Raw genomic sequence first — 27,660 nt, 5'->3', positions numbered from 1 at the left:
GACCAAGCGGCCGGCGAAGGTAGACGGCCTTCCTGGCAGGGAAACCTTTTTCCCGCACCACTCTCCAGTTGACGACGCCCCTGGTGAGAAGAGAGGAGGAGGAGGGGGGAAGGAAGGCACCGGGCAAAACCGCCGGAGTATATACACGTGCACTTTATACACACACGCCATGCCTGATACCGTCACGGGCAGGTCAGTCCTCCTCTGCCGCCTCCGTAACCACAGATTCCACGCGCCTACAGGGACTACTACAAACAACTACCGCAGTGTCTTCGAGTGTCATGGACTACGACTCTTAGAGCAGCGCTGGAGGCCACCGCTGGACTGTTGTTGGTTAACGGAGCACTTGATCGTCGGAGCGGTAGTTTAGAGCGTGGCGAGCTGACTGTGCTGTGGCGCTGCTGCTGTGGCAAGGCGCGTTTAACGCCCTGCAAGATCGTTGCCGTCAGCGTCGCCGACGCCTTCCAAGGCCGTCCAGCCATTGTCTTCGCGCCTGTCCCTCAGTTCCTGGTGGACTGTTCAGAGAGCATTTGAGAGTGCACGCTTGGCGTGAGTCCATTGTCTCGCAGGTCTTCGCTGTGCACCGTACGTGCTTACCCACCGGCCGTCGTTGAGACTCGAATCGGCCGCGCGTTGAGGCCGAGCTGCACCGCGTACAGAGCACAACAGGGCAGCACACCACCGCCATGGGACAAGTGTGGAGCAACCTGTGGGATGTCCAGCTGCCGTTCAACTGCTACGAGACGGCGCACACTTGGACGCCCATCTGCCACAAGGCGTGGATCGACCTCTTCAAGGACGTGATGGCATCGACTTTTCCCCTGCACCTCATCTTCTACTCGGTATGGCTGCTGCAGTTGTCTCGGTGCTCCGACGATGTGTCCACGTGCGTATACTTGGGGGTAGTCGTTGGGAGGACTGATATACCACCGAAAGATTTGTTGGAGCCTGTTCAGGAAGGCTCTGATTGGTCCAGGCGGTGTAGGGCGACAGGACCTGCAAGCGGACTTACTTCCCTTTCTCGTTGATAGAGAGATCTAGGACATCGCCGTCTCCGTGGTAACTTGGCATAAGCTGTAGCCGGGAATACTAGTCTTTTTCATATAATCTTACTGACAACGCGATCAGATGTGCGGGGACTGTGTGGTCTTCGCGGCCTTTTAAGCTGCGATCGCATATGTGACGATGATCGAAGCGATTTTTTAGCTTTTTTTGGCGACGCCGGAACAGCTTTGATGAACCTGCGGACTCGTTCCGAGCAAGTCAATAATTTTTTCAATTGTACATATAATTTTTGTTTTCTTTGTACGGCCCGCTTCTCGGCAACGCCTCAGTTTCTATGAGCACATACTGTTCTAGAATTATGTGTCACTAACTGTTGTGTTATCCTCGAACATGACAATATGCCTCTGTGCGTGTTTCTCGCCAATCCACTTGGCATATGTCGGCGCGCGTCATTTCCAGTCTCCTCAAGGAAGTCGTGGACTGACATATGCTCCTCCCTGCTTTGTATATCGTGTTATTTCTTTTATAGTCGGGTTCCGCCACACAATTGTTCTTTTGCTGACGCCTTCTCCCGTGCTTCTCCGCGGTGCGCAAACATGTGGCGTGTTTACCTCTCGAGGTGACGCCACGCTGCTTACCCTCCCATTCGTTGTACGAGTTGCGCGTTCTTGAAGAACCTTGTGCGTGAATAAAGCCCGGAAATAAATTAAAGGACAGCCGGGAAACTTCAAGGAACTTCGCTGACGGCAAACTGTGAATGCCGGGTGAAACTTGCTACCATAGCCCAACGTTTATTCGTGGTCTTAAGCAACCTCACTCCTAGCGCTTGAGATGAAAATTTCTCGCTACGATTTCGCACTCGGAACGATATCAGCCAAGCTTCTTTCTTTCCTTCTTTATTTCTTTCCTTCTTTCTTTTTCTGAGCATCCGCCTCGCATGCTGTAGGTGCAGGGTTCGATCCTTAGGGCCACGCCGGGTACTCAAGGTGGTACAAAAAGTACAAACTTTATTCTGGTCTGGCGCTCGACTTATCGGGGCTGGCACGCTTGGGGAAATAAGTCTCTGTCCGCATCTTGTGTAGGAAATGTGTTGTGCCACGGCGCTTTTTGGCCAAAGCTGCCACTGCTCTATAAAAATTCATCATCGCCACCATCGTCATCATCACCATTTTTGAAATTGAATTTCCATCGTTCTTTGTGCATTTGCTCGAGTTGCAAGTAAAAAGCGATTTTGAAAGGCTGCATTTAAATCATTGACGGCTGGTCGATTCTGAAAGCGCGATGTTTGGTCCTTGGGAGACCGTGATTCGGCACTGCTGCGGACTCGATCTCAACACTTGATCGGATAGATGACATCACAGAGAGGCTTACAGAGCAAAATATAATCTCATACACAGTTCTGAAAGAGTGCGCGTGATGCGTGCTGTGACGTCCTGGCAACGTTCCGTATAGCAGTGCAGATATGTAAAATGTAGACAAGAAGGGTCACCATCGCTAGCTGAGCGGCGAGAAACTTATCTCTTTGTAATAAATGCAACCGCTGGTCCTTAAGGGTAACTCAGTGGATTCCAAGACACGACAAACGTAGCAGGTGGCGGCAGAAAGTTAGGTGGGCGGATGAGGTTAAGAAGTTTGCGGGGATACGGTGGCTGCAGCTGGCAAAGGACAGGGTTAATTCAGAGACATGGGAGAGGTCTCTACCCTGCAGTGGGCGTAGTCAGGCTGACGACGATTATTGACTTAGGCGTGGACAGCTGTAAAATTCCCGGAATGCGCTCTTCGTAGGGTGCCCAGTACCAGACGGAGTGACTGCGCACGCGCAGATTCATCGCCTGGGTTTCTGCGCATGCGCACATACGGGACATTGCAGCCGGAACCGCTCACCGCGGTCCGCTTTGTCTTCAAGCCTGACTTTAATGTCCCGAAAAATATGCAATATATAGGAAATTTTGCCGGAAAGCTCCACGCAGGCAACTTGACCTTTATTGCGAGTGACCTTTATTGAAACAAGTCTCTCGCAGTTCCGAAAATGAATTCGCGCTTATTGATCAGTCAGACTGCCGCCGAACTCTCGGGCATTTTCCGAGACATAAACACTGTTCTAATCTCTCCTATCCATTGGCGTGCCGAGGTTGGTCGCGCTGATGATCGCCCACCAAGCAGGCGCATCCCGCGTTATCGGCCACCGATCGGTTCCGTATTTATCTCCAGCCTTCCTGGCGTCGTCTATGTATGAAAAAAGAAAGAAAAGAAAGTTCCGACTCATGGCCGAGCACCCGCCGTGAACCTGGCATGCGTACACGGTCAGGGAGGCGCTGCAGCAGTCGCAGCGTCAGACCTGTTTTCCCCGCACGTATATAGATGCAGGAATTGTGGTTATCTAACCAGGCCATCGGCCGCACGGGCGCTCGCGTAACTCCTTCTTATCTCTTTTCATCTCTGTTGTTGCCCAGGCAAGCGCCCTGACTCGGTCCAAGGGCACGCCCCTGCAGCAGCTGATACTGCGCGATGTTATCGGCAACAGCCTACGATCGTCGCTCAGCATCGCCTACTGCTTCTTCTTCCTCTGTGCCTTCGCATGCATCTCAAGGTGAGAGAGAGAGAGAGAGAGAGAGAGAGAGAGAGAGAGAGGCGACGCGCGGCGAAAAAACAAAACAAAAAAAAGCGCGCGTGGTTGGGCAAATGTATAGTGCAGTGCGTTGCCCACCTGTTACTGTGTGCATGGTGCCAACTCTCAGGTCGTGCTATTCGCTGCCTTGTATATGGAAGCATGTGGAAAACAGGCTTTCCTACCTCCAGGGACAGAGTGATAGCGCACTGTATACCCCCGGCAATTCCAACTCCACGGAAATCGAAAATTTCCTCGAATCAGGGGAGACAGTTTAACTACTGTGATGTTATTGTGACCAGAACGTCGATTCTGATAAGCATTAAGTTCGAATTAAGTGAGTTACAATTACTTAGAGTCTGCTGTAGTAGCTTTAACAGAGGCGCAACGACAGTTTCTGCTTCCGAGCTTTTGAGACATACACGTGATTTGTGTGCACGTTTCTGGGATGCTGCAAGTGTTAAATTGGTAAATTGGTCTTTGAGGAAAGGAAAGAGCGCAAGACCTGTCTCACTTCCAAGTGGACACTTCAAACGCGCCGTAAGGGAAGGGAAGAAGGTGGGAGTGAAAAGAAGAAGATTGGTTTGGTTTATGAGGTTTAACGTCCCAAAGCGACTAAGGCTATGAGAGACGCCGTAGTGGAGGGCTCCGGAAATTTCGACCACCTGGGGTTCTTTAACGTGCACTGACATCGCACGTTAAAGAACCCCAGGTGGTCGAAATTTCCGGAGCCCTCCACTACGGCGTCTCTCATAGCCTTAGTCGCTTTGGGACGTTAAACCTCATAAACCAAACCAATCTTCTTCCTTTCACTCCCACCTTCTTCCCTTCCCTTACGGCGCGTTTGAAGTGTCCACTGAGAAGTGAGAAAGGTCTTGCGCTCTTTCCTTTCCTCAAAGACCAATTTACGAGAGAAATAAGTGCCATAGTGGAAGGCTCCGGAATAACTTCGGTCACCTGTGAATCTTTAATGTGCACTGATATCGCACAGCACACGGGCGCCGCGGGTGACCTAAGTTGCCCACCTGCTTCATATAGACCTTTCCAAAAAGGGCTCCCTGGGCACTGCCATATTGTTCCCTGGACTGCAGTGGGCACCTCGCGCTAGCACGGTGGAAGCGGCGAAACGCCTCCTCTCTGGACTGCTGGAAACCGGTTCCGCCGCCGCTTCCACCGTGCTAGCGCGAGGTGCCCACTGCAGTCCAGGGAACAATATGGCAGCGCCCAGGTTGGAAAGGTGTATAGGTTGCACTCTGGGCGCCACCTGCCAGGGTCATGCTCGTGATTTTTCGCTCACAACGCCGACGTCGAGTCCGAAGCCGGACTCTCTGGACAACGGGGCCTTTAACGGTATCGCGTTAAAAAAAAAAATTACCGACGATTACGTTACTTCCTAATGCGAAATTTGAGCGCAGCAAATAAGCTGTTTCACCTTTTCGATAGTGTCAACCCCAGCTGCGGAGTTGGTTTCAGGGACAACGCCGCCGATGCCGACACAAACAATATGATACCCTCGCTTCCGCAGCGCTAAGAACCAGGTCTAGCCGTGGGAAGGTGGTCACGTATTCGTCGACGTGCCGGGGCCTACGTGAAATAACCGGCGCGTCGGCAACTGAAGAGCACCCTATCCGCCACACAAGAATAGGGGGGGGGGGGGGGGACCCTTTCCTTCTCTTTCTGCATTTCCTTCTCTTTCTTTCCTTCTCTTTCCTTCTCTTTCGGCGTCAGCGGCATCCAGCGGTATCAGTCGGTCGCTGCTAGCGCTGGGGGGATGAAAGGGGGGCGGAGCTGGTTACGAGGCCGACGACAACGCCGACGACGACGCGAAACCCAGGAACGGACGCCAAAGAGCTGCGCTCTAAAATGGGGAAAGTGTGCTTGTCAGTCACATACGCAATTTCCCTGGACATTCAGAATCTATAGCGTCATCTGTTTGCTGCCAGTAGCGAACACTGCGCAACTCGATAAGAATATTTTAAGCTCATAATTTTGAGCAAACTAGAGTGTACCAAGAGATTATGCGCGACTGTGGCGATTATGGTGGCCAACCCTATGACCAATTCCGCATATCAAATCAAATCAAATTTATTCCTCAACAGAAAGTTACGAGGGGCATATATGGGCATTAACGATATCGTGTCACACCCCTAAGGCAGAGCATAAGTGTCCTCTACAGTTTTTTCCGACGTCCATATAAAATCAATGGGATGTATCGAACATTCGAAGTTCCCACGCTGATTATGAGTGTTCAGCGCCTCGTAGCACGTATAGCGGTAACGCGCAAACTAGAAGTGTCTGTGTCCTCCGCGATCATTTCCGGCATCAATGGCGCGTTTGATCGTGGAGGCCACAGTCTGTCCGGATTTCCTGAGTTTTTGAAAAAATCGTTCGTTGAATGCTTATGACGTGTACCCTATTATATTGCCGCGACTTGCGCCTCCTTTGCTTATAGAGTGGCGTACCCTATAAAAAATTGCGTGGGCACGTTGGCAACTAAAGTGTTGAGAGGCGAAAGCCGAGGACACTATGCCGTGTCGACTTCCGGTGGATGTGACGTCACACCGCTCCCGTGGCTATATCGATACCCAAGTTGTATATATTTCGGTTATCTTAAGTGTTAGATACGCTGAATTACTCATTTCTGCATCTAATTTGACGCAAATCCGACGTTTTCCCGACCATTCTGTGACAATTTTCACTATGCCGTGACGACTTCCGGTGGATGTGACGTCACGTTTTTCCCGTGGCTATATCGACGTCCGCGCTATTTCGACGTAATTTCGACATTTTTGCCTGTAATTAATTAACTAATTAACCTGCAGTCATCAAACTTGGCTTCCAGGTTCATTTTTTCCTCCTCTATCTGAAGCAACCACTGGTTTTCTGCTATCTTGTATAGTTCCCGAGGCAAACGCGTGTGACCCGCTTTGTAAACGGACGACAGTATGAGCCATTAAAGGCTTTCGCCTCAATAACGCTCCTGCTCTCTGCAGCGCACACCTGGGCCACTTCTCGCCGGGCACGGTGCTGTGCTCGTGCTTGGCGGGCTTCTACCTGGGCATCAAGCTCGAGGAGCCGAGGCGGTAGGTGCTACGCCTTGCACTAACGTGAGACAGAAACACGCAGAGAGAAAGCGTAATCGGAAAGCGATTTATAAATTTCTTTATCTGTATTCATGTTTTGGAATGTGCGCTTTTATTTCCTTACGCTTTGTTCTTTTTTTAAACGTTTTAGTCATGGTGATTTCTCTTGTCTAATGAGTGCGACTTTGACGCGATAGCATAAGGAGATCGCTCCTCGAAACTCGGCGTCGCCCGTCGTCAGTTGAAAAAAATCTAAGAATTCCTGAAATCTTTTAGAATAGCCGGCATTGGGGTTCGAGCCCAGCCCTTCTGCGTGCCAGGCGGGCACACAACGCATAGGCCTCAAGAAGGGTCGTTGGTTTCAGCCGGTTAGAGGGGCATCTGTATAGTTAGATACAACTTATGTCTGCATTGAAGCTCCGTCCCCATTCAGGACCGCCACACAGAATTCCTCCGCGGCAAAAAGTAGTCCGTTTTTCTTTGCATACCTAAACAAGAAGTTAATCATAAGAAAAAAAATAAGATCTAGAATCTTGGTACCTGGCTTCTTTTATAATGTGAAACATAAAAAGCTGATTTCGTTTACTGGTTTCGTTTCGAATGGCTAGGAGAGTAATACAGGATACCGCGAGCCGCGGCTCAGTGTTAACAACTGCTGTTATTTTTTATTAAGTTGTATCCTACTATAGCGAACGCGTTCTGGGGTGTAAGACTTAGTAATGTGTGTTTGGAATGTGTACTAATCTCATAGTAATTAAAATATATAAATAGATATGCTAATTAGGCGTCAGAATTTGCGCGGAATGAAAAGGTTGTGTTATGGTGCTTCATTGTACCGAAACAAATGGTGCATGTATGAGTGTGTAGTGGATTGTTATGTCGCGCAGTGTAGCCTAGATAGTGATTGGTGATGGGTAATCGGCAATGTTATTGTGGATAGGTAATCGGGGAGATACGGTAAAGAAAAGGAATAAAAAGAGGAAAAAGGAGGTGAAGGCGCTATCTCGTCTACTCTTAAGGCGAAGCTTAAACGTCCTTCTAAATATTTTTACAATCATTCTGACTTTCAAATGTTTTCTGCTTTTCTGTTAAACGCACGAGTTCTACAATTTCTCGCAACTGTGTTTTATATGCCTTGCCCACGGGCCTACAGCTTGTCTCCTGGTTGTTTCCACTTTTCGCCTAAGCCTACATTCATCGTTCCTGGTTAAAATAACACATATAAAGGGAAATGCACTTCCTGAACACTGTATAAATACAATTAGTTTAACTGGCAGTTTAGCACCTCACGTACGTTGAAGCGTCACGAGTTTACATAATATTGACATCTCGAAAGCAATAATGCTGACTAAATTTTAATTGTTTTCAGACAACTTTGCCAAGATATTTTAAGCACCACTACCGAAACATCTCCAGTATACCACTCCACGACTTGCCTGACCTTGGCGAGTTTCTCGAACAGTTGCCGAACTAATACAAACCGGTTCATTTCTGAATCCCTGGGCTGTAAGAACGGTACTCGTTACATCACTATTAATAATTAAACGCATTGCACGTCGCGAAATTTTCATCACGATCAAATTTACTGTACCCACATATTTTCTCTTAACCTGACATTCACTTCTGGTTACGCGTGCATTTTCCACCGCAGTGTCCAGGCTCTTCTCGTGTCCATGCTGCGACTGGTGAGTGCCTTCTTGTAATTCTTCACACACACCTGCCCCTGGCCGGCTATACACTGCGGTGTACCAGTGTTGGAAGACACATGATAATGCCTTACTTGTAATGGAGCGCGACAAAAAATTGGCAGCGGCTTAGCTCGGCTATGCCAGGATATACGTAGCGAAAGCTAAGGCATAGCTTGGTTAGCCTTGGTTAATCTGATTGCAAGTCCAGGTTAGTCCGGTTGTTTAGCTATGTTGTTGTTGCATTAAAGACGAGTCCTCCGCCTTGTTATCAGGCATGCGACACAGCTGGCGAAGCGAGCGGAGGCGAGCGCAACTAGGCAAGCGGTGTGACGTCATACCAAACGGCGGCGGCGGCTCCGCGGCGAGGCGCGCGGTATGACGTCATGCCAGATGGCGCGGCGAGCGCGCGGCGTCCGCCAGCTGCGGCGGTTGCTAGGCAACGGCTCAAGGTCGGTCTGTGTGCCTCCTCGGAGCACCCCCACAGCGAAATCGCAAGTTCGTGGCCAATGTAGCTTTCGCTACAAGTCATGCCGTTTGCAGGGATTAGAAAGACTGCGTGTGTAAGAATGATACAGAGGGCAGCCTTTAGATGGGCTTCACTATTTCCCTTTCGTCTTGACACGCAGTGAGTGTCTTTAAACTCTTAGACTTTTTGACTTTGGCATCTTTAGACAGACATCTGTTAACAAAAAGAAGATCAACAAAATACCGACGATTAGGGCAAGTTGGTAGGACAAGAGGGAAGTTTTTTGGAGGTATTGGAGGGACGAATGCACAGGACGAGGGCTTGCTTGCAACTGTTTATTTTTCAGGCGGTTAAAGGTATTTTGTAGGAAAAGGGGAGGGGCATGCACAATCGTATTTTTTTCCCTAAAAGTCATGTCGGTGGATTGATGATGACGTTTTTCTTGGCTGTTGTTTTGAGATAGGAGAATTATTTCTTGGTGAGTGCGGTAAAATGGGCTGCTCACATATTTATCTCCTTGCATGGTCGTCATGGAAAAAACTTCAATTATTTCTCTTACATTCCTACCTTTTGCTTTTTCGATTATGATTGTTCTTCGGAACATTGAGCTGCATGAAGTCCTTTTTTTTTAGCGAGAGCTACATTACCCGCAGTCTCGCTGTGGGCCTTCAGCGCCACTTGTGCGCATGCGCGAGGAGCCGAGTGACGTCACAGCCGCGCAGCTGGTGCGCCGCGCCGCTCGCCTCCGACCGAGAGACTGCGCATGCGCGACACGCAGCTGGCGCGCCGTGCTCTACTGCTTGGGGGGCATTTTGCAATGTGTGTCGCCGGACCGTCTGTCCCGCTTCCGCCTCTTTGCATGTCAGTGGGATATCATAAATGACGCCTTGCACGCAGTTCGCTCCGTTGCGCTGTTCAGATATGTACCAGGTAATTGCCTCGCTAAATTTATTTTATTTTATTTATTTATTATACCCTCAGGGTACAAATGTACATTATAGAGGGGAGGGGCGGATGCAGAGGCATACACAATTTACACAAAAAAGTTATTAGTAAAAAATATATACAAACTCTGTAAAACCAGTACAAAAACGAAAGTAAGCATACAAAAAGAATGAAAAAGAACAAAGGTACAAAAAGTAAACTACGACTTCAGTAACGGTGTTAATAAATACAGAAAAATATGGCAAGGAAAACAAATAATAAACAAGTAATGCAGTTCCTAATAAACAAACAGTCGTATTGGGAATATGAACACCATCTATGAACGCCATGATGATGATATGAGCACTAGCTATGAAAAGAAACTGTGTAATGCTGATTTAAAGTTCTAAATTTCAGATATACTTGTTAGTAATGCTGGTAGGTTATTCCAGTCATTGCTTGTCCGAGGAATAAACGAGTATGAATATGCAAGCGTATTTGAGTGTGGAATATGTACCTTTTTGCGTGGTCACGGCGAGTTGAAATGTATGCCGGTAGTTGAACCCAAAGATAGCGCAAGGTTGTGTTATGATGGTATATTTTATGAAAGAGAGACAGGCGAGATAGCTTTCTTCGTGTCGATAAAAGTGGTAGTTGTAAGTAGGTGTTCATATTAGTAACACTAGCGGTCCTTTGGTAGTTGTTTAAGATAAACCGGGCTGAGCGATTTTGTATTGCCTCAAGAAAATGTATGAGTGTTACGTGACCGGGATCCCAGACAGATACAAGCTGCAGTCGACCAAGCGGCACTGTTGGCGCATCCGGTTAGAAACAATGAATTAAAGATACACGTAGATACCTGGACAATCAGGCAAAAGAACAACAGTTTACAATTCGTAGCGAGGTGCTGGAAGTGGTAAGGGAATACATCTACTCAGGGCAGGTGCTGACCGCTGATCCGGATCATGAGAGGGAAATAACTAGAAGAATAAGAATGGGGTGGAGCGCATATGGCAGGTTCTCTCTGATCATGCATGAATGGCAGTTTGCCAACATCCTTCAAGAGAAAAGTGTACAAGAGCTGTATCTTACCGGTACTCACCTATGGGACAGAAACGTTAAGGCTAACGGAGAGGGTTCAGCTTGAGTTAAGGACAACGCAACGAGCTATGGAAAGAGAAATGATGGTTGTAACGTTAAGAGATCGGAAGCGGGCGGAATGGGTGTGTGAACAAACGCGGGTTAACGGCATCCTAGTCGAAATCAAGAGGAAGAAATGGGCTTGGGCAGGGCATGTAATGCGAAGGCAAGATAACCGCCGAGAGAAGGCAAGCGTAGCAGGGGACGGCAGAAAATTAGGTGGTCGGATGAGATTAAGAAGTTTGCGGGAATACAGTGACCGCAGCTGGCAAAGGACAGGGCTAATTGGAGAGACATAGGAGAGGACTTTGCCCTGCAGTGGGCGTAGTCAGGCTGATGATGATGATGATGATGATAATGGACACCTAATTACTTGCTGTTTTGACAATGTGATAGCATTAGAAGCTGATATTGCCTTTTCCGGAAGTGACACAACTTCTGGTTTGTTAACGTCACTTCCTTCCAGACAACGCGCGAATCTTTTTAACTGGCAACACATCTTTTTTTTTCCCGCGATTAGGCTCTTAATACTATCGCATTAATATACCCGTCGATCAGCACTAAGCGGTGGTAAAAATTCGAATTCACGGCCTACACCGTTTCTTTTCAGGCTGCCGAGGTGGCTTTCGCGGCTCTCCAGCACGGCGGAGTTCTGCCCGAGGGTCTTCACCGCGCTCAGGTGAGAGGGCGCTGTCTCCCCGAGATGGAAGCTCACCAATAGGCTCTCTTCAGCGTTGTCATGCAGCTAAACAAATAAAGAAAAAAATGACAGGCGTTTAACTTAGCTAAATGGAGTAGACGTGCGAAAACAGGGGTTCTTGCAATGACCGCACTCTTTTCTAGTAAAAGCTCTGTTTTTCATTAAAGAGCTCTCTCTCTCTCTCTCTCAGGTCTTCATTCTTCAACTGGAGGGTGACTTAAGCTCCGCCTTAGGGGTGTGGCATGATATCTTTAGTGGGTTAATGCCCATGTATGCTTAATTGGCAATTCCTAGTTAAGATTCATAGATGGCGGCGAGTCCTCATATACCACTACCAGCACAGTGGCGCAGCGGTTGCTAGATGCGCCACTCCACTCGCAGGTGGCTGTTCCTGTCACAGCCACCCGTGGGGATTTTGCGACCTATGTTGCTCTCCTCGAGCAACCTTTCTCGCAAGTGGCGCGGCGCTCCTCCGAACTTACCCGAGTTACCGCCCAGGCCTACCCGAGTAACTAGGGTTAGCTCGGGTTGCAACTCGGGTTGCTAGGCAACGGCACAAGATCGTACGTACGTACGGTGACAAGATTCTTGGTCGGTGTTGGTGAGCGTATGAGCGCTTCCGCACTAAAGCAACAAAAAATTGTTGTGCGAATTCATTTTCTGCAACTTACACGTTCCATAACTACAGAAACTCAGCACAGATAAAGAATGAAACATAACAAAACTAACGGATTGACCTGCGTTGTGCGGTGGTTGCATTGTCGCGCTGTTGACTGCTGTTATTGCATGTTGGTTATATCGGGGGTGGCTGACAGCGCTGAAGGGAAATTCCCCTGAAGCCAGCCACTATACATCATCATCATCACCAGCCTGACTACACCCACTGCAGGGCAAATGCCTCTCCCATGTCTCTCCAATTAACCCTCTCCTTTGCCAGATGCTGCCACCGTATCCTTGAAAACTTCTTAATCTCACCCGCCCACCCTAACTTTCTGCCGCCCCTGCTACGCTTGCCTTCTCTTGGAATCCACTCAGTTACCCTTAAGGACAAGCGGTTATCTTGCCTTCGCATTACATGTCCTACCCAAGCCTATTTCTTCCTCTTGACTTCGACTAGGATGTCATTCAGCCGCGTTTGTTTCCTCACCCACTCCGCCCGCTTCCGGTCTCTTAACGTTACACCTATCATTTTTCTTTGCATAGCTCACTTCGTTGTCCTTAACTAAATCTGAACCCTTTTCGTTAGCCACTATATATGGAGCGGGAACGCAGTAACCTACGCAGACCTTCCTAATTCACCCTTCTCCTACAACACCTGCCTTCCAACGCAAAAGTAAAGAACAGCCTGCGGCATAGCCATGTTCTACTCAATAAGGTTGATCCATTAGGGATAATAGTGTCCAATTAGACATGAATAATATTTAATTATCGAAAATAAATGCCGAATTAAATTTGAAATACGATTAGAGACAACAAATAAAAGGCAGAACCGGATATGAGCATGACATGTAATGCGAGGAACTGACAGACGGTGGTCTGTTAGCGAGAAAGGACGATCGTAACGGGCAGAAACATAGGCGCTGGACACATAGGAGGTACCATAGACCCTGCAGTGTATTCTACGTTTCCGCCTGCTGTGATCGCCCTTATTTGTTTTGTTTTCACATTGTTTCGATAAAGCCAATTATCCAGCCCAAACCGAGGGGCTTCCCGATAGATTTTAATTGGTGGTGGGGCTATGGGGGGGGGGGGGGGGGGGGGGGAGGTTGTGTGGAATTGGTTGGATTGCAAAGCATTTATTTCCTCAGATGATCCGTGCTAGGTGGCTATCAGTACACGGCTGACAACGACCTGAGTAGCCCATTCAATGGCCCGTGCTTGAGCGCCCAGGTCTGAGCTGACCAACACGGCCTCCCATTGCTCGAGAGTAGGAACTTGTATCAGAGATTCCGCTGGCGACTCTTTACAGTTCCTCGATATGTGATCGTAAGTGGCTATTTCGCCACACAGTGTACATTACGGGTCGTAATCATCGGGATATAATTCTGATAGTAAGTAAGGAGTCATGAAGGACCACGTCCGGAGTCGCCTCCAGGTGTCCCCTGCTCCTTATTTAAGGTTTTGTCTGGAGGAGATCCTCCTTTCAAGTTTAAAATGATTAGTAATGTCGTGATACGATGCTAGGCCATCCTTCGAGAAACTCTCAGTAACTACCGCGCCCCCTGCTCCGCTGACGCCATATCAACTCAATAGTTCTAAGTTTTTGTTTGGCCCAATATATTCATTACCACCTGAGAAATCGCTGCCCAAACCAGTCGTTTTGAAAAGGCGCCGAATTTTTGGAGCAGGAAATAAAGCGGACAAAAAAAGTGGACAGGACGCAGGCGCTCTCAGTTTCGCATTAAGGATGGCGTAACATACGTTTCACCTACGTTGCGAAGATGTAAATATTATTGCAGTCGCTTCTTCCGCACCGGGTGTAATGTCGACGAGTGTTCTCACAGTTTCATGCCTTGATGCTTTCTGCAATGCGGATGACGTTTCGCAGGTGCCCCTGTTCGCCGTTAGCCTGGCCGGAGTCGTCTGGATGGCGCGGTAGGTGACCCTGTTGTTGTTTCAGGTTTCTTCCTTCTCGACAGACGGCGTTATCTAATAACAAAGCACTGTGCTACCAAGAAAGCCCAAGCAGTAAAGCTATACGCTTACACACAATAAAAACAGTTCGCGACCAATTCGTGCTGTGAACACGAATTACCCAATAGAGACCAATCGCTATTATAATCAGAAGGACTGCATTTATGCTGTTTGGTACGTTATTACAATATCGACAGTGCTAATTAAGGAAAAACTTGCTCATCAGCATCCGCTCAGGTGCAAAATTCGGATAAAAAGGAAAACTTTTTCAAAATACTCGAAGCTGAAGAAAGTTCGTCCCAGTCCGGATCAGTTTGGCCGCACTTTAGTGGTTATTATTGGGAGTAGTTACCCTATAATTAAAGCTTACTCTGCGCTATTAGTTCTGTGCATGGAACCTGTATGTACCACTGTTGGCTGTCAAAAGCTTCGTATATGCGTGCGTGAGTTAGAATGTTGGCTATCCTCGTGGCTTGAATAGCTTTTGTTGAACCGGTATTTAATGAATTGATATTAGGTAGGATTTGTATGTAACTTCTAGAATCTTATCCAAATCAAGTGAGACAAATATCCCCTGCTTGAGTCAGCGTCGTCATCGTCTTCCTTTAGAGGGCAACTGCAGCACTTTTTTGAAAATTTCGCAATATTCAAGGATTCAAATCTACGTAGGCTGTAGGTAAAGCATGCGAAGTGTTTTTGCACTAGAATTTAAAATAGTGACGTAATCGACGATTCAATTTTGCGCTTCTCCTCAATGCACCAGAGGAGTGCAGGAAAATTTAGCGTGACGTCACGGAAGGTATGATTTCAAATTACCGCTGTCGTCAGCCACACCCTGCCCTGACTCGTTAGACGCTGCCAAACAACTCTCGGCAGGGTTTGCCTTCGGTGGTGTTGGATTTTTCCTTCAAAGCTGGCGTTTGTGTGTTGGAAATGTACCCGATACCTTTGATGACGTCAACATGCACCCCCCCCCCCCCCGTACTTATATTTGTGCGCTGCGGAGAAGCTTGAAGGGCGTCCAGATTTTAATCGGCGATTACTTCACTATTTCAAGTGCTAGCCCAAAAAGACTTCGCATGTTTTACCTGCAAGTTTCCCACATTCGACCCTCTGAAAGGGAAACCGCGTAGGTGTTATAAATCAATGAGCTTAAGAAGGTCGAATGTGTGAAACTTGCAGGTAAAGCATACGAAGTCTTTTTGGGCTAGCACTTGAAATAGTGAAGTAATCGCCGATTAAAATCTGGACGCCCTTCAAGCTTCTCCGCAGCGCTCAACGCCCAGTGGGGGCGCATGATGACGTCATCGAAGGTATCGCTACATTTCCAACGCACAAACGCCTGCTTTGAAGAAAAAAAAAACAACGCCACCGAAGGCAAACCCCGCCGAGAGTTGTTTGGCAGCGTCTAATGAGCCAGGGCAGGGTGTGGCTGACGAGAGCGGTATTTTGAAATCATATTTTCCGTGACGTCACGCTGAACTTTTCTGCACTCCTCTTGTGCATTGAGGAGAAGCGCAAAATTCAATCGTCGTTTACGTCACTATTTTAAATGCTAGTGCAAAAACACTTGGCATGTTTTACCTACAGCCTACATACATTTGAATCCTAGAATATTGCGTAATTCTGAAAAAAGTGCTGCAGTTGCCCTTTAAGGTCGTCGTCGATTTCTAAAACCTATGCAGTTTCCCTTTAAACGGGCGACGCAAACAGTGAGTCAGGAGCCGCTGTCCCAGTCATCACATGCTTCCAAGGCTTTGCGCGGTTTCATAAAAAAAAAATGCCGAGACCCTCTTTGTTCTGCTGCCTCACGTGGATCTCAGAAAGAGTGGTTCTTGGGGGAGCTCGCGCAAACTTTCCTCGTCATTGTCTCGCGGCAGCGGCGAATGAGCCGCGCGACTCCTCCGCAATTAAGGAAAATGCAGTGCGCATGCAGACTCAGGGGAAGCATGGCTGCGGAAATGAGCAACCGCGCAACTCTCGCCGTCTCTCTGACAGAAGCTATACAGTCGTAACCGCTCGCCCCGTCTCGCCTCATAAGACGTCCCCAAAAGCTAGACGCGTGTTGCGAGGCTCCAAAAAAATACAAATGCTCCGCAGAGTCAACAAAGCATGCAGGATGTTTTAACGCAAATTCAATCTCGTAGCTGTAGCCAGACAACCCTTACAAAAAAAAAAAATTTAGGCAGTCTAGAGACTGTCCATAGATTTCTGTCTGTAAAGTCTATAGACTCTCAATAGACAAATCCTAGAGAACAGTCTACAGACAGTCCTTAGACAATTTATAGATTTATGTCCATACAATTTTAGTAGACTTTTGTCTATAGACAGTGGCTATAGACAGTGATAGGTTGGTTTATGGGGTTAAACGTTCCAAAGCGACTCAGGCTATGAGAGACGCCGTAGTGAAGGGCTCTGGAAATTTCGACCACCTGGAGTTCTTTAACGTGCACTGACATCGCACAGTACATGGGCCTTTAGAATTTCGCCTCCATAGAAATTCAACCGCCGCGGCTGGGATCGAACCCGCGTCTTTCGGCTAAGCAGCCGAGCACCATAACCACTGAGCCACCACGGCGGGGCAGACTATGAATAGACAAAATGAAATATCTATAGGAAGGCAATAGAGTATATAAGAAGTCAGTCTATAGACTGTCTGTAGACCATTTTTATAAGGGAAATGTAAGAGCCATCTTGTAGTACGTCGCATCGGATGCAATGCGTCTTCAGAGCAGAGGTAGAAGTACAGAAAGCACTTCAAATAACGACCACAAGATGGGGCAAGCACCTACTTGCGGTCGTCTTTGCAGCGCTCTTTTCTCGTTTAACGACTACGAAACAACTCGACCAACAAGTTCTCTTGATATATCAGTGATAAAGTTTACGCGTGCCTGTCGTACGCGGGCCGTAAATGTTTTATTAGATGGCACAGCCAGGCAGGGTCGTAGTTGTTTGCTTACGTAGCGCGTTTAGAACGGGGCATTCTCAGACGAATTCTCCATCACTATCCGGGTGACCCGTAAGAATATACAGTTGGAGCACAGTGTACAGTGACGTCATGAACACTGTAATAAGAGTGAAGGTTGGTTTCTCGACTGAGGAATCAAAAGGCATGCTGATGTCAGTCTATGGGCTTGGCCAATGCTCTTGTAAAGTACGCAGTGCTCGCGGTAAACCTCGTACAAAACATAGCCGTTTAAAGGAACACTGAGGAAAGGACAATACTTTATCTAATTACTGTTGTCAGTATAAAAATGACTCTCTGGCTTCTGATGGGCTTCTGATTGGTATTCCGTTACTTAGCGCAGGTTGAACGGTTCAATGGGAAAACAAGAAATATTTATTACCGTCGCGACGCTTCCAAACGTGCAACCGCCTATTAGTCGAAATCAAAATGAGAGTCAGACACGCACATTTATTCAGACGGAAAAGACGTAACACCGCTAACAAGACGGGACCAGATAGAACGAGATAGACACTTGCGCTGGCTAACAACCAATTGACTAAATTGGTTTCTAGTCAACGCTAGCGTCTGTCTCCTTTACTCTTGCCCCATCTTCTTAGCGTTCTTGCATCCTTTCTCTCAACGTATGCCAACCAGCCCGTATTAGCCCTCTTCTGTAGTTGGATACAACTCAAGAACAAAGCAGCTTTCCTCGACAAAGGTCGTCGACCTTCCAGCCAATGGCGTCGACCGATTCTCAAGAACCTGCCATCGTGGCAATGCAGGTAAAGGACTACCCGCGATCATGGAGGGCTTGTAAGATTCTGCCAACGCCATTGGCTTGAAAGGGGTCCTTTGACGGGGGAAAAGACGCTTCTTTTTTGAGTTGTATCCGACTATGGTATGTATTCAGACTTCTCTTAGGCTTCTGGCGCCCACGCACAGAAAATTCAATCTCTCCTTCACCGTCCTTGCAGGGGAACCAAGTCCAAGGATCTGAGCCTCAAGGCGCTACGGTCTGTGAGTTCTTCCGGCAAGAGCATCTCCTTTCGTATCCTCCTGAGTCGCCCTTGTAAAATATAGTGCATTGTTGCCCAGTTCTACAACGAATTTAACAAAGTGCAAGTTATGCAGTCTAAATAGATAGAAGTATGTCTTCCCGAGTGGTCATTATGTCAGAAATAGAGGATATTCAAATTTCGGCAAGTGCGCTTTCCCACCCAACTATGTTGCGAAAGACAAGATGGCCGACTTGTCTATAAAAGAAAAAAAAGCAAAACTAGTCGGCTACAGGACAGGCGCTAAGGATGTGGATAGAATGTAAGTAACGTATTTCGGAAGAATCAAACAAAAAATTGGCAGTGGTTTAGCTCTGGTTAAACCTGGAGGATTGCGTAAGCAACGAGGAGAGAGAGAGAGGCGGTGGAGAGCGCGTGGCAGCGGCGGCAGCCTCGGCACGCTAACGCGGCGGCGACACCTCCGAGTCACTCGCGCTGCGACGGCGGCGGCGCGCCAACTGTGCGCCGTGTGACGTCACCACTCCTCGCGCATGCGCAGTATGGACTTTGATCAGCTCCGCGAAATGGCTCGGCGACTCGCGTAGTGTTGCTTTCGCGACAAAAACTAGTCCTTCTTGCTTTGTTTCAGCTGGAAACGCATGGTCAGCCATCTTGTCTCGGGCAATTATGTTATGCGGGAAAGCGCACTCGCAGAACTTTGAATATCCCCTCTTGTGCGAAAAAAGAGCTGCTCTGAGCAGCCTTCCGAGTTGGTTGCTTTTCCTCAGTCAGCTTTTTGATCCAGGTGTCCAAATGGCTATTTTTTGTACAGCTTTCCTTTGAGGTTACTTCTAATTTATAATTCAATGTGCATTTTTTCGCTCACGTATTAGCCTAAATATGCGTCCTAATACGTTGTCGTATTGTTTCTGAAGGCACAGAGAGCTGTAGCACAAAACAGGGAGAAAGGTCTTAGAGAAATAACTGTCGGACCTATTATGGCTGCATATTTCTTCTTTTTTTTTCTGCGTTCTGGTGAGCACTTATACTTGAAAAGTATATTTTCTTTTACTCTGACAAACATAACTTTTGATTAGGTTCCAAGACGATATTGAAAGCACGTGTTAAGTGCAAGAACTAAATGAATGGTCCGCTTCTAAGATAGCGAGGTTTACCGCAAAAACCGTTTTATAGCAGACCAGTCTGAAACCCTGTTAATGTTACGCCTGTTATGTCACGCTCACTGATTTCAATGCAGTATATTTAGATTAAGGCAGAAAAAAGAGCGGAGTACAGAAATTTTGCATTTAATAACCCGTGACTGCGCGCGCTGAGCTGCAGTGAATACGAATTTCTAAACAGCTCAAGACCAATCAATCTGGTTGGAAAGCTTCAGGTAGAATTACGGAAAGTATTACACGAACGAGCTATTATTCAACTCTGCGTTCATAGCATGCTGAGTTGTCTCGTTTAAAGCACGTGCACAAAAATTATAAAAAGCCAACTTACAAAAGTTTTCTGTGCGTACACGATGCTGGCAGACTGTTCTTGGGCTTCCAGCCAATCCCTTGCAAGCACGGCAGTGGAGGCTCGGCGCAAGAAATCGACGGCCACAAGTTCAGAACTGCTCTGTCCTGCCTGGCAACGTCACTCACGGTACGCACAAACGTTCAGGCGTGGCAGTACACTGCAAGGATAAGAAACCTAAACAGGTGTATTCGAATGCGCACTACAGAGAACGAGGAGATTTCAATATTGAACGCTGAAATACTTAAAGGGCAACAGCACCACTTTTTCAGAATTCCTCGCTATTCAAGGATTCAAATCTATACAGACTGCAGGTACAGCACGCCAAGTGTTTTTGCGCTAGCATTTAAAATATTCACGTAAACGTCGATTCAATTTTAGGCTTTTTCTCATAGCACCAAAGGTATGCGGAGAAGCTCATGTGACGTGAAGGAAGGTGAGGTTTCAAATTTCCGCTGCCGCCAACCACACCCTTCCGTGCCTCGTTTGATGCTGCCAAACAACCCTTGAAGGCCTTTGCCTTCGGTGACGTTGGTTGCTTTCCTTGAAAGTAATCGTTTATGCGTTGGAAATGTACTTATACCATTGAAGACGTCATGATGCGCCCCCAACTTGGAGCTCTGCGCTGCGGAGAAGCTTGATGAACGTTTCAACTTCAGTCGGCGATTACTTCACCATTTCAAATGCTAGCCGCAAATGACCTGGTATGCTTTGCCTGCAAATTTCACTCATTCGACCCCTTTAAGCTCGTCGATTTCTGAAACATATGCAGTGTCCCTTTAACAGTACATGCCGAAACTTCAGGAATTTGACAAAATTATTATGTTTTACATAAAATGTTTGTTAACTTCAGAACTCAGAGCCATCCACTTATTTGTGGGAATATATTTCTAGAAACCTACATTTGAGCCGTTCTACAATGTAGGATATCAGGCAAACGAGCTACCTATTACGAGTGGTAAAGCTTCAAACATTTGACATCTACTTTAAAGTCACATTTATCATCCCGCACGGTGGTTTTCTTACTGCAATCGGCAAAAATTATTTGTTTTTCTTGAAGAAATACAATGTAGTCTATGGGGTCCATACCGCAAAATGGCGTCCAAAAAGAGCGGCGGATCATTTCTTTTTCATCCTTCTCCCAGTCACAACAACAACGTGCAGAACGCAACCCTTGAAACAGATAGGTTTAAAGCCTCTTGAACCTACCTGAGTGGGCGCATGCTTTTACGGAACAATCTCCTAGATTCACTGAGAATAAGAAGGCGGTGTCCTGCATGTAAAACACTCCGCATATAATGGGTTAAGTGACTAACTATACAACCTGGAAGTGAATGAGTAGAAGCGGATTCTGTTGTAGTCTAGCCTCATACATCCACGTACCAAAATGAAGCATTGAAGTCATCGCAATTGGCTCATAAAAAAAGCCAGTGCAGCACTTCTTTTCTTTTCTTTTTTGCTTTTTACAGCTCATAAAGCTCGTACAGCTTATAAAAGTAGCGTGTGTGTCATTAGAACGCGTTAATCGATCTACGTAGGCCACCATTGTTGTCGTCCATGTCCCATTTAAAGCAAAGGAATTGAGTGAAGAGTCGGTATACTTCAAGCCCAGTCTTCTTTCTACTGTGCAGAGGTTCGTGATCTTTGGCAGCATCGGCAGTGCGCCGTCTTTCATCTTTTCGTTGGGACGTCGCATCGACCCACGGCCCGGTCTCTTCCTGGGCTCGTTTGGAGCCGTCTACAGCGTAAGTTGACTCTCGTGCAAAGTGTGTCACGTAACATGAGCCAAAGTATTTGGAATAAATTGCCTCGTTATGGAGACACTTCTATATATGGGGAACATTTACCTCCGCTTTCTGAGCTGGATATGGCTTTTTGAGGCTTAAAGGGCAGGCCACTCGGAAACGATTGATGCAAAAACTTCAAGGCGAATATGGGTAAGGAGCAGACGGGCAACAAGGCAGTAGGGGACTATGGCATAGCTTCTAGGAATAGCAAAGGGGGGAGCCAAGAGTAGATTTCGTAGATCGAAATACCTTGCGAATCATGAATGCCTTATTCCACAAGCAAGAGAGCCGGAAATGGACTTCTTGGAGGAGTCCGAGCAGTGAGACTATAAAAATTAGACGTCATAATGCGCGCCCATCCCGGTGTTGTGAAGGATGTGGAAGCATTAGCCAAAGTGATGTGTAGCGGCCATAGATGGCGAGGTTCTGGACCCTGCTGGAGAACAAATGTATTCTTCCTCACCTATGAACGACTACCTTAGTGTTCGAGAGCTGATTGATAATCTTACAAATGCAATTACAATGAGCGCAATAGAATCAGGCTGTAGGGATGCCAGGCAGGATACTGGCAAGCTCTCTCGGGAGACAAAAGATTGAGCTGAGAAATGCCAAAGTATAAAAGCCTGAGTTGGGGATAAGAGTTAATGGAGAATATACCTAAGCTTTCTCCGATTCGCTGATGGCGTTGCCTTGCTAAGCAACTCAGGTGACGGAATGTAAAGCGTGAACAAGGGACTAAACAGAAAAGGTAGAACGGTGGGTCTAAGAATTAATATGCGGAAATCTAAAGTAATTTAATTCAAGAGTTCGACAGAATCCCGTCTGGCGAGGGATATTCATATATTATGTCGAAAAAGAAGCACTCGCCCAGAGCACTGAAGAAAAGTCAGGGGCTGAGTTTGCTCAGCTATTGCTTCTCACACGTGACCTTCTGCAGCTTACCCGGTGCATGCTGAGGCTACGCAGTTCGAGGCAGGCGTGGCACGACCCGGCCTCGGCGCTGCTCGCCGGACTCTGCCTGGCGCTGTGGCCCAGCCCCAGGCTCACGCTGTACTTCGCCTTCAAGTTCCTCGAGGTGGGTGGGTGGCACAAATACGCCTCGCACACCTTCGTCCCACAACACCGTGCGTCTGCGGCTCTTCTTACATGTCGCACTACTTCTGTATCATTCATTAATATCACGCCTTATGTTCCATCGCATATCTATTCAGGTCCCCTTAAAAGAGACCTCGAGTTTTTGTTATAGTGTAATTCGATGTCTGGCTTTTCCTTACCCCGTTGACGTTTCTTTGGCAGCAACAGGCGCTTGCGTTGCTCAGGAATTTGCAATTAAAGTTCGAATACATTTGTCGCCACTCAGATTCAAACTTGTGATGTTCGAATACAATTGCCGCCACTTAGATTCAAACTTGTGACGTTCATGATGACGTCAAGTGACGTGATTTTGCTTTGTTTAACTTATGTTTAGCTATTGCTTTTGCATTACTTGTGTTATAAAAGTGCACTGTCTGCGGGGATGTAAAAGTCACCTGAATCTTCGGACGCCTACTCCTTCGTTTTCTGTTCGGAGCATTGAACAATCGCACTTGTCACCACAGTATGTTTGCTTTAACGGCCGGTGGGGGCTATAGGTGCCCTCCGTTGTGCAACAGAGCTGTTAATGACGCACTTGTGGCCTGGGCGGCGTAGTAGTTGGCATAGCACATCACGTGACAAAGTCATGGTCACGTGGTCATCATGCGGTTATGACGTCACCATCACGTTGCGGGCCACGTGATATCTCGTGTCCGTCAAGTCACCCCCACGTTACCAGCCATGTAGAGTCACATGACACGTGACGTCACCAGCAGCCGGCAGCGAGGAGCCGTCCAAGAGCTCTCCTCACAGGTGCTGGCGAAGTCGTTTCGTTTGCATCGCAAATCACGAAAGCAAGCAACAGCTGCTCTGGTCAAACGCTTCAAGAATCATAAGCATAGAGACGCTTTTAAAACTTTTTGTCTCTTGGGACGTACGTACAGAGTGATACACTCTTAAGGTGAACACGCGAGTGTGTGGCTCTACACGGAGCGCCACCTGCAGGTCCTGTCGCGTGTACGCCGCACTGCTTCGATGTGCGGCCGTGTCGAACACACGGGCCCTCAGAAAAGCGCGGCCACACACTGACGGGTACACACTAAAAGTGAATCACCCTGTACATATGCCCGAAATCGAAAAATGCGGTAGTAGTTATACCGCACTAAATACGATGGCACTGAAACACTCACCTAGCAAAGACAACAGTATTCCCTGGCGTAGTAACAGCAGCAAGCTAGCGTAGTCCGATGTACTCACATATAAACAAGGACTGACCTGGGCAAAGAAACAGGCGAAATTGAATGGCTCCATCACGAAGCTGCTTCCACGCCCACTGAAAGGTTCCGGATCACGCCACCAGTCCTTATCGACGATGTTATCAACGATGGGTGTTGATGACATGGCCGATCTGGATGCCTTGTGCCACTGGCGAGCGAACTCGGTGGCAGGGTTTCACCATGAACGCTGTCGAAACGTATTGGAATTTCGCTGCAATTCCGCTCGTCCGAAAAAGATGACAGGGCTGCCAAACTGTCAACATGAAGTAGTTAAGGGAACCCCCCCCCCCCCCCCCCCCCTTCGGCCTGCTTTTCCGCGCAACCCCACCACGGATCTCCTGGGACCGTCCCTGCTTAAAAGAGCTTGGTCTTCACTGAAAGCAGCCGTTTTGTCGTTAGACAGTGGTCAAGGTCATCGGTCAAGGTCATCAATAGATGTCCATGTCGAACTGCGCAGGTGTGCTACAATCGTGGCGAGGAAGCCGGCGTCCTGCCTTCCGGCTCCGAGGGCAGCCACTCGGCCCTCTTTGCCATTTGCTGCGGTGTTCTTCTCACAGTGGTAGGTGTCCACGCGGTGGCGGTGGTGTAAAACATTTATTTATTCTATGTACAAGAGAGGTATTGTTTGGACCGTGCCTGAAGGGCCCGGCCCTCACAATCACTAGGAAGGATCCCTAGTCCGGGACCCCTGTGGCCTCCGCGGCGGCCCGGGCTCTTGTCGCCAGGGCTCGTTGGTCCTGGAGAGTTGAGCAGCCGAGCAGGGCAGCCTCCCAGTCCTCTCGGGTGGGGTGGGGGTGGGGTGGGAAAGCAGGATTGGCAAGGCATGCCCACACCATGTGATACGTGTCCGCAAACACGCGGAGGCGTGCGTTTCCCATCTCAAGTTCAACAAATTTATGCTCGGGTGGAATTATAGTAATAATAAATAACCGTTGCACGACGCGCAGAGCCTAAAAAAATGTTTTAAAGACGGCACATATTTACTACAAGCCAGGATTGAGAGCAGGATTGAGATTGAGCCAGGATTGAGAGTAACAAACATGTATGCGGGTGCGGACATACGTAATTGGAGCACACTGTTCCGTTCTAACTGCAATCACGCCTTCCCTATTGGAAGTAAAGAGATATTGTTGGTCCATGAGAAAGCCCGCTGGCTCCCATTATACCAGCATGCACATACCCAATTTAAATGCAACGCGTGAAAAAATATTAAATCCCAGCGGTGTAAGCCGTTTACTTTTGTCCGCACTTGTAAACAGTATGAATTTGGGACCCAAGAGCCAAGAGTTGTTGAAGGAGTTAATAATGTTGCATATTATCCTGAAGCAAGAAAGTTTACATACGCTGGGTCCTTTTTTCTTTCCACGAGAAAAGCTCGATAAATACATGGTTCAAATGGGCCTCCCCCTTTATTTCTGTTCTTTACCCGCCGCGATGGCTCAGTGGTTATGGCGCTCGGCTGCTGACCCAAAAGACGTGGGTTCGATCCTAGCCGCGGCGGTCGCATTTCAATGAAGGCGACATGTTAAGAGATCCGTGTACTGTACGATGTCAGTGCACGTTAAAGAACCTTACGTGGTCGAAGTCCCTCCACTACGGCATCCCTTATAACCTGAGTCGCTTTGGGACGTTAAACCCCTATAAACCATAAACCTACTTCTGCTCTTCATTTCCTGAGCTGCCTTGCGTTTTGCCAGTGCCCGGTTCGTTACCTTTAACCAGCGTTAACGTTAAGACTACCTATGATGTTCCTCCGCCGATGAAGAAATATCTAGCCACATTGCAATGTTTCACGACAGCGCTCAGTACATATAGTAGCAGCTAAGAGTGTTTCTGAACCGCATTCCGTAGGCTCCTTTGTATGGTTTATAGTTTATGCAGGTTTAACGCCGCCCCAAAGCGACTCAGGCTATGAGAGACGCCGTAGTGGAGGGCTCCGGAAATTTCGACCCCCTGGGTTTCTTTAACGATCGCACAGTACACGGGCCTCTAGAATTTCGCCTCCATCGAAATTCGACCGCCGCGGCCGGGATCGAACCCGCGTCTTTGGGGTCAGCAGCCGAGCACCAGAACCACCGAGCCGCAACTAGACCGCAAGAACGTCCAACCGTAACTTGTTCGTTAAATCCGCATGAAATTCGTTACATATATAGACATTTTATTGTGCCTATGCACTCCGGTTGTGCGCTAGTACACGTCTGTATGAGTCGTTTTCTTTTTTTTTTCCCAGGGCGTGCTCCAGCCCCATCTGGTGCGCCCTTCCTACCGCGCATTCATCGATCGAGTGATCGGCAGAAGGTGAGCACTCGTGGCCGAATATCAGTCGTCATACTGTAAAGCCTCGTGAGCCAAACACCCACACATGGTGTGCTTCCATTCTTGAACTGAAAACGTGGCGCTTGAGCCTGGCCTCCGAGATTGGTGACAGGCCTCACACCATGCGCTGTGCGCTCACCAGACTTCTGTCGTCGTCCTACGTGTGTGGTATACAGCATTTTTCGCGGTCTTGGACACACGAGGCGTTTATTTGTTGACTAAAACCGTGGATTTTTTTCGCTTCAAAAGCACGTCTGTAGACAATCCCATAGGCCTTGTTAGTAAGAGCATAACGTGAACGAAGCCTCTATGTCTCGAAGAAGACAGTAATCTTGGTTTTTGATCCCATTTTCTTTTTCAAACTTTTTTTAACGACACTTAAAAACATGTAGATCGCAAAGCGCTGGCTGAATCAGGGTAAGCAAATCTCGCTATTTCAACGCTTTAGTTTATAAGAAAAAAAACATCACAAGTTCTCTGCGATTCAGGCGTGAAATACGATTATTTTGTTCCCCAGATCACATGACATGCGCCATGCACACAGCAGAAATTTGTATTTACCAAAATCTCGAAACATGTGTACTCTAACAAATATATATATTCGCTTAATCCATGGAAACTGTTCTGATTCTAATTCTGTACATTCATATAATGCGTCCTCACATCACCCTACTTGTTATTTTGGGACGCGCTTTACATAGAGGCTCTTTATTTAGCTACATTGTGCTGATTTCGTATCCATGCCTGCGTTCCGTATCAGCAATTGGTAAGGTTCTTGGGGAACATAAGGTGTTGAATTGAAATTACTGCTTCTAAATGTTACTGACAAATGTACTCACGCAGGAGTGCAGTGTACAGTGGTGAGCAGCCTTGTCTAGAGCGCTTGAGCAGTGCGCACTTGGTAACAAAAACCGAAATTAGAGAGCAGCCCCTCATTACAGGGCAAAGTTTTCGTGCCTGCTTTGTTTACGAGGCTATCTGGCGCTACTTCCGTGCAAGCGTTGCAGCTGGACCCTAGAGGCTGCCACAAAATCTGGATTTGTTTGCAAGGAAGTGCACCGCCCGAGCGCTCTAGACAAGGCTGCTCACCACTGTACAAAAATGAAAAATTTAACGACCACATCTTCAAATCAACGCGCCCTTTGCGGTCGAGATGAAAAGCGGACAGGATTAACGCAGACCTAGTGGCGCCATCTAATGTAATAGAAGCAAACTCTTTGTTTTCGCGTTCTGGCGGGAACGGCTAGTATGGGAGCCAGTTCTCGCATCTCACAGTCAAATTTCGTGATTTTCTTTCGTTTTCTTCTTCTCCCTACCCAATATTCTGCCGTTTTTTTACAGAATGCGCTTCATCAACGTGCCCGCCATCGCGACGCTAGGCTACGGAACGACGAATATTGTCCCCGACGGTCCAATCACCATGCCAGAGTTGGACCCAAGGTTTGTCAGCAGGAGGTACAAGGAGACGCTGTGGGTCTGGGCTCAATAA

The 27,660-nt window shown here is 47.7% G+C and overlaps 1 protein-coding gene across 2 annotated transcripts; it reads left to right on the top strand.

Moving 5' to 3' along the window:
* The first annotated feature begins 166 nt into the window (after positions 1–166).
* LOC149332390 (transmembrane protein 135-like) lies at positions 167–27,660 on the top strand. Of its 2 annotated transcripts, XM_089555738.1 has the most exons (13): positions 167–842; positions 3,459–3,595; positions 6,607–6,696; positions 8,348–8,381; positions 11,525–11,593; positions 14,163–14,209; positions 18,170–18,208; positions 19,732–19,846; positions 21,349–21,462; positions 22,442–22,579; positions 24,313–24,414; positions 26,086–26,153; positions 27,513–27,660. In XM_089555738.1, the coding sequence occupies exons 1-13, from the start codon at positions 687–689 to the stop codon at positions 27,658–27,660; spliced, it is 1,257 nt and encodes a 418-aa protein (XP_089411864.1). In that variant the 5' UTR covers positions 167–686. The 2 variants fall into 2 exon arrangements, with proteins under 2 accessions (XP_089411864.1, XP_089411865.1); XM_089555739.1 differs by lacking the exon at positions 6,607–6,696.

The sequence above is a fragment of the Amblyomma mixtum genome, chromosome 8, assembly GCF_055824585.1.
Source record: "Amblyomma mixtum isolate Tamu chromosome 8, ASM5582458v1, whole genome shotgun sequence".
Classification (NCBI taxonomy): Eukaryota; Metazoa; Arthropoda; class Arachnida; order Ixodida; family Ixodidae; genus Amblyomma; species Amblyomma mixtum.
This window is presented reverse-complemented; position numbering and strand designations above follow the sequence as displayed.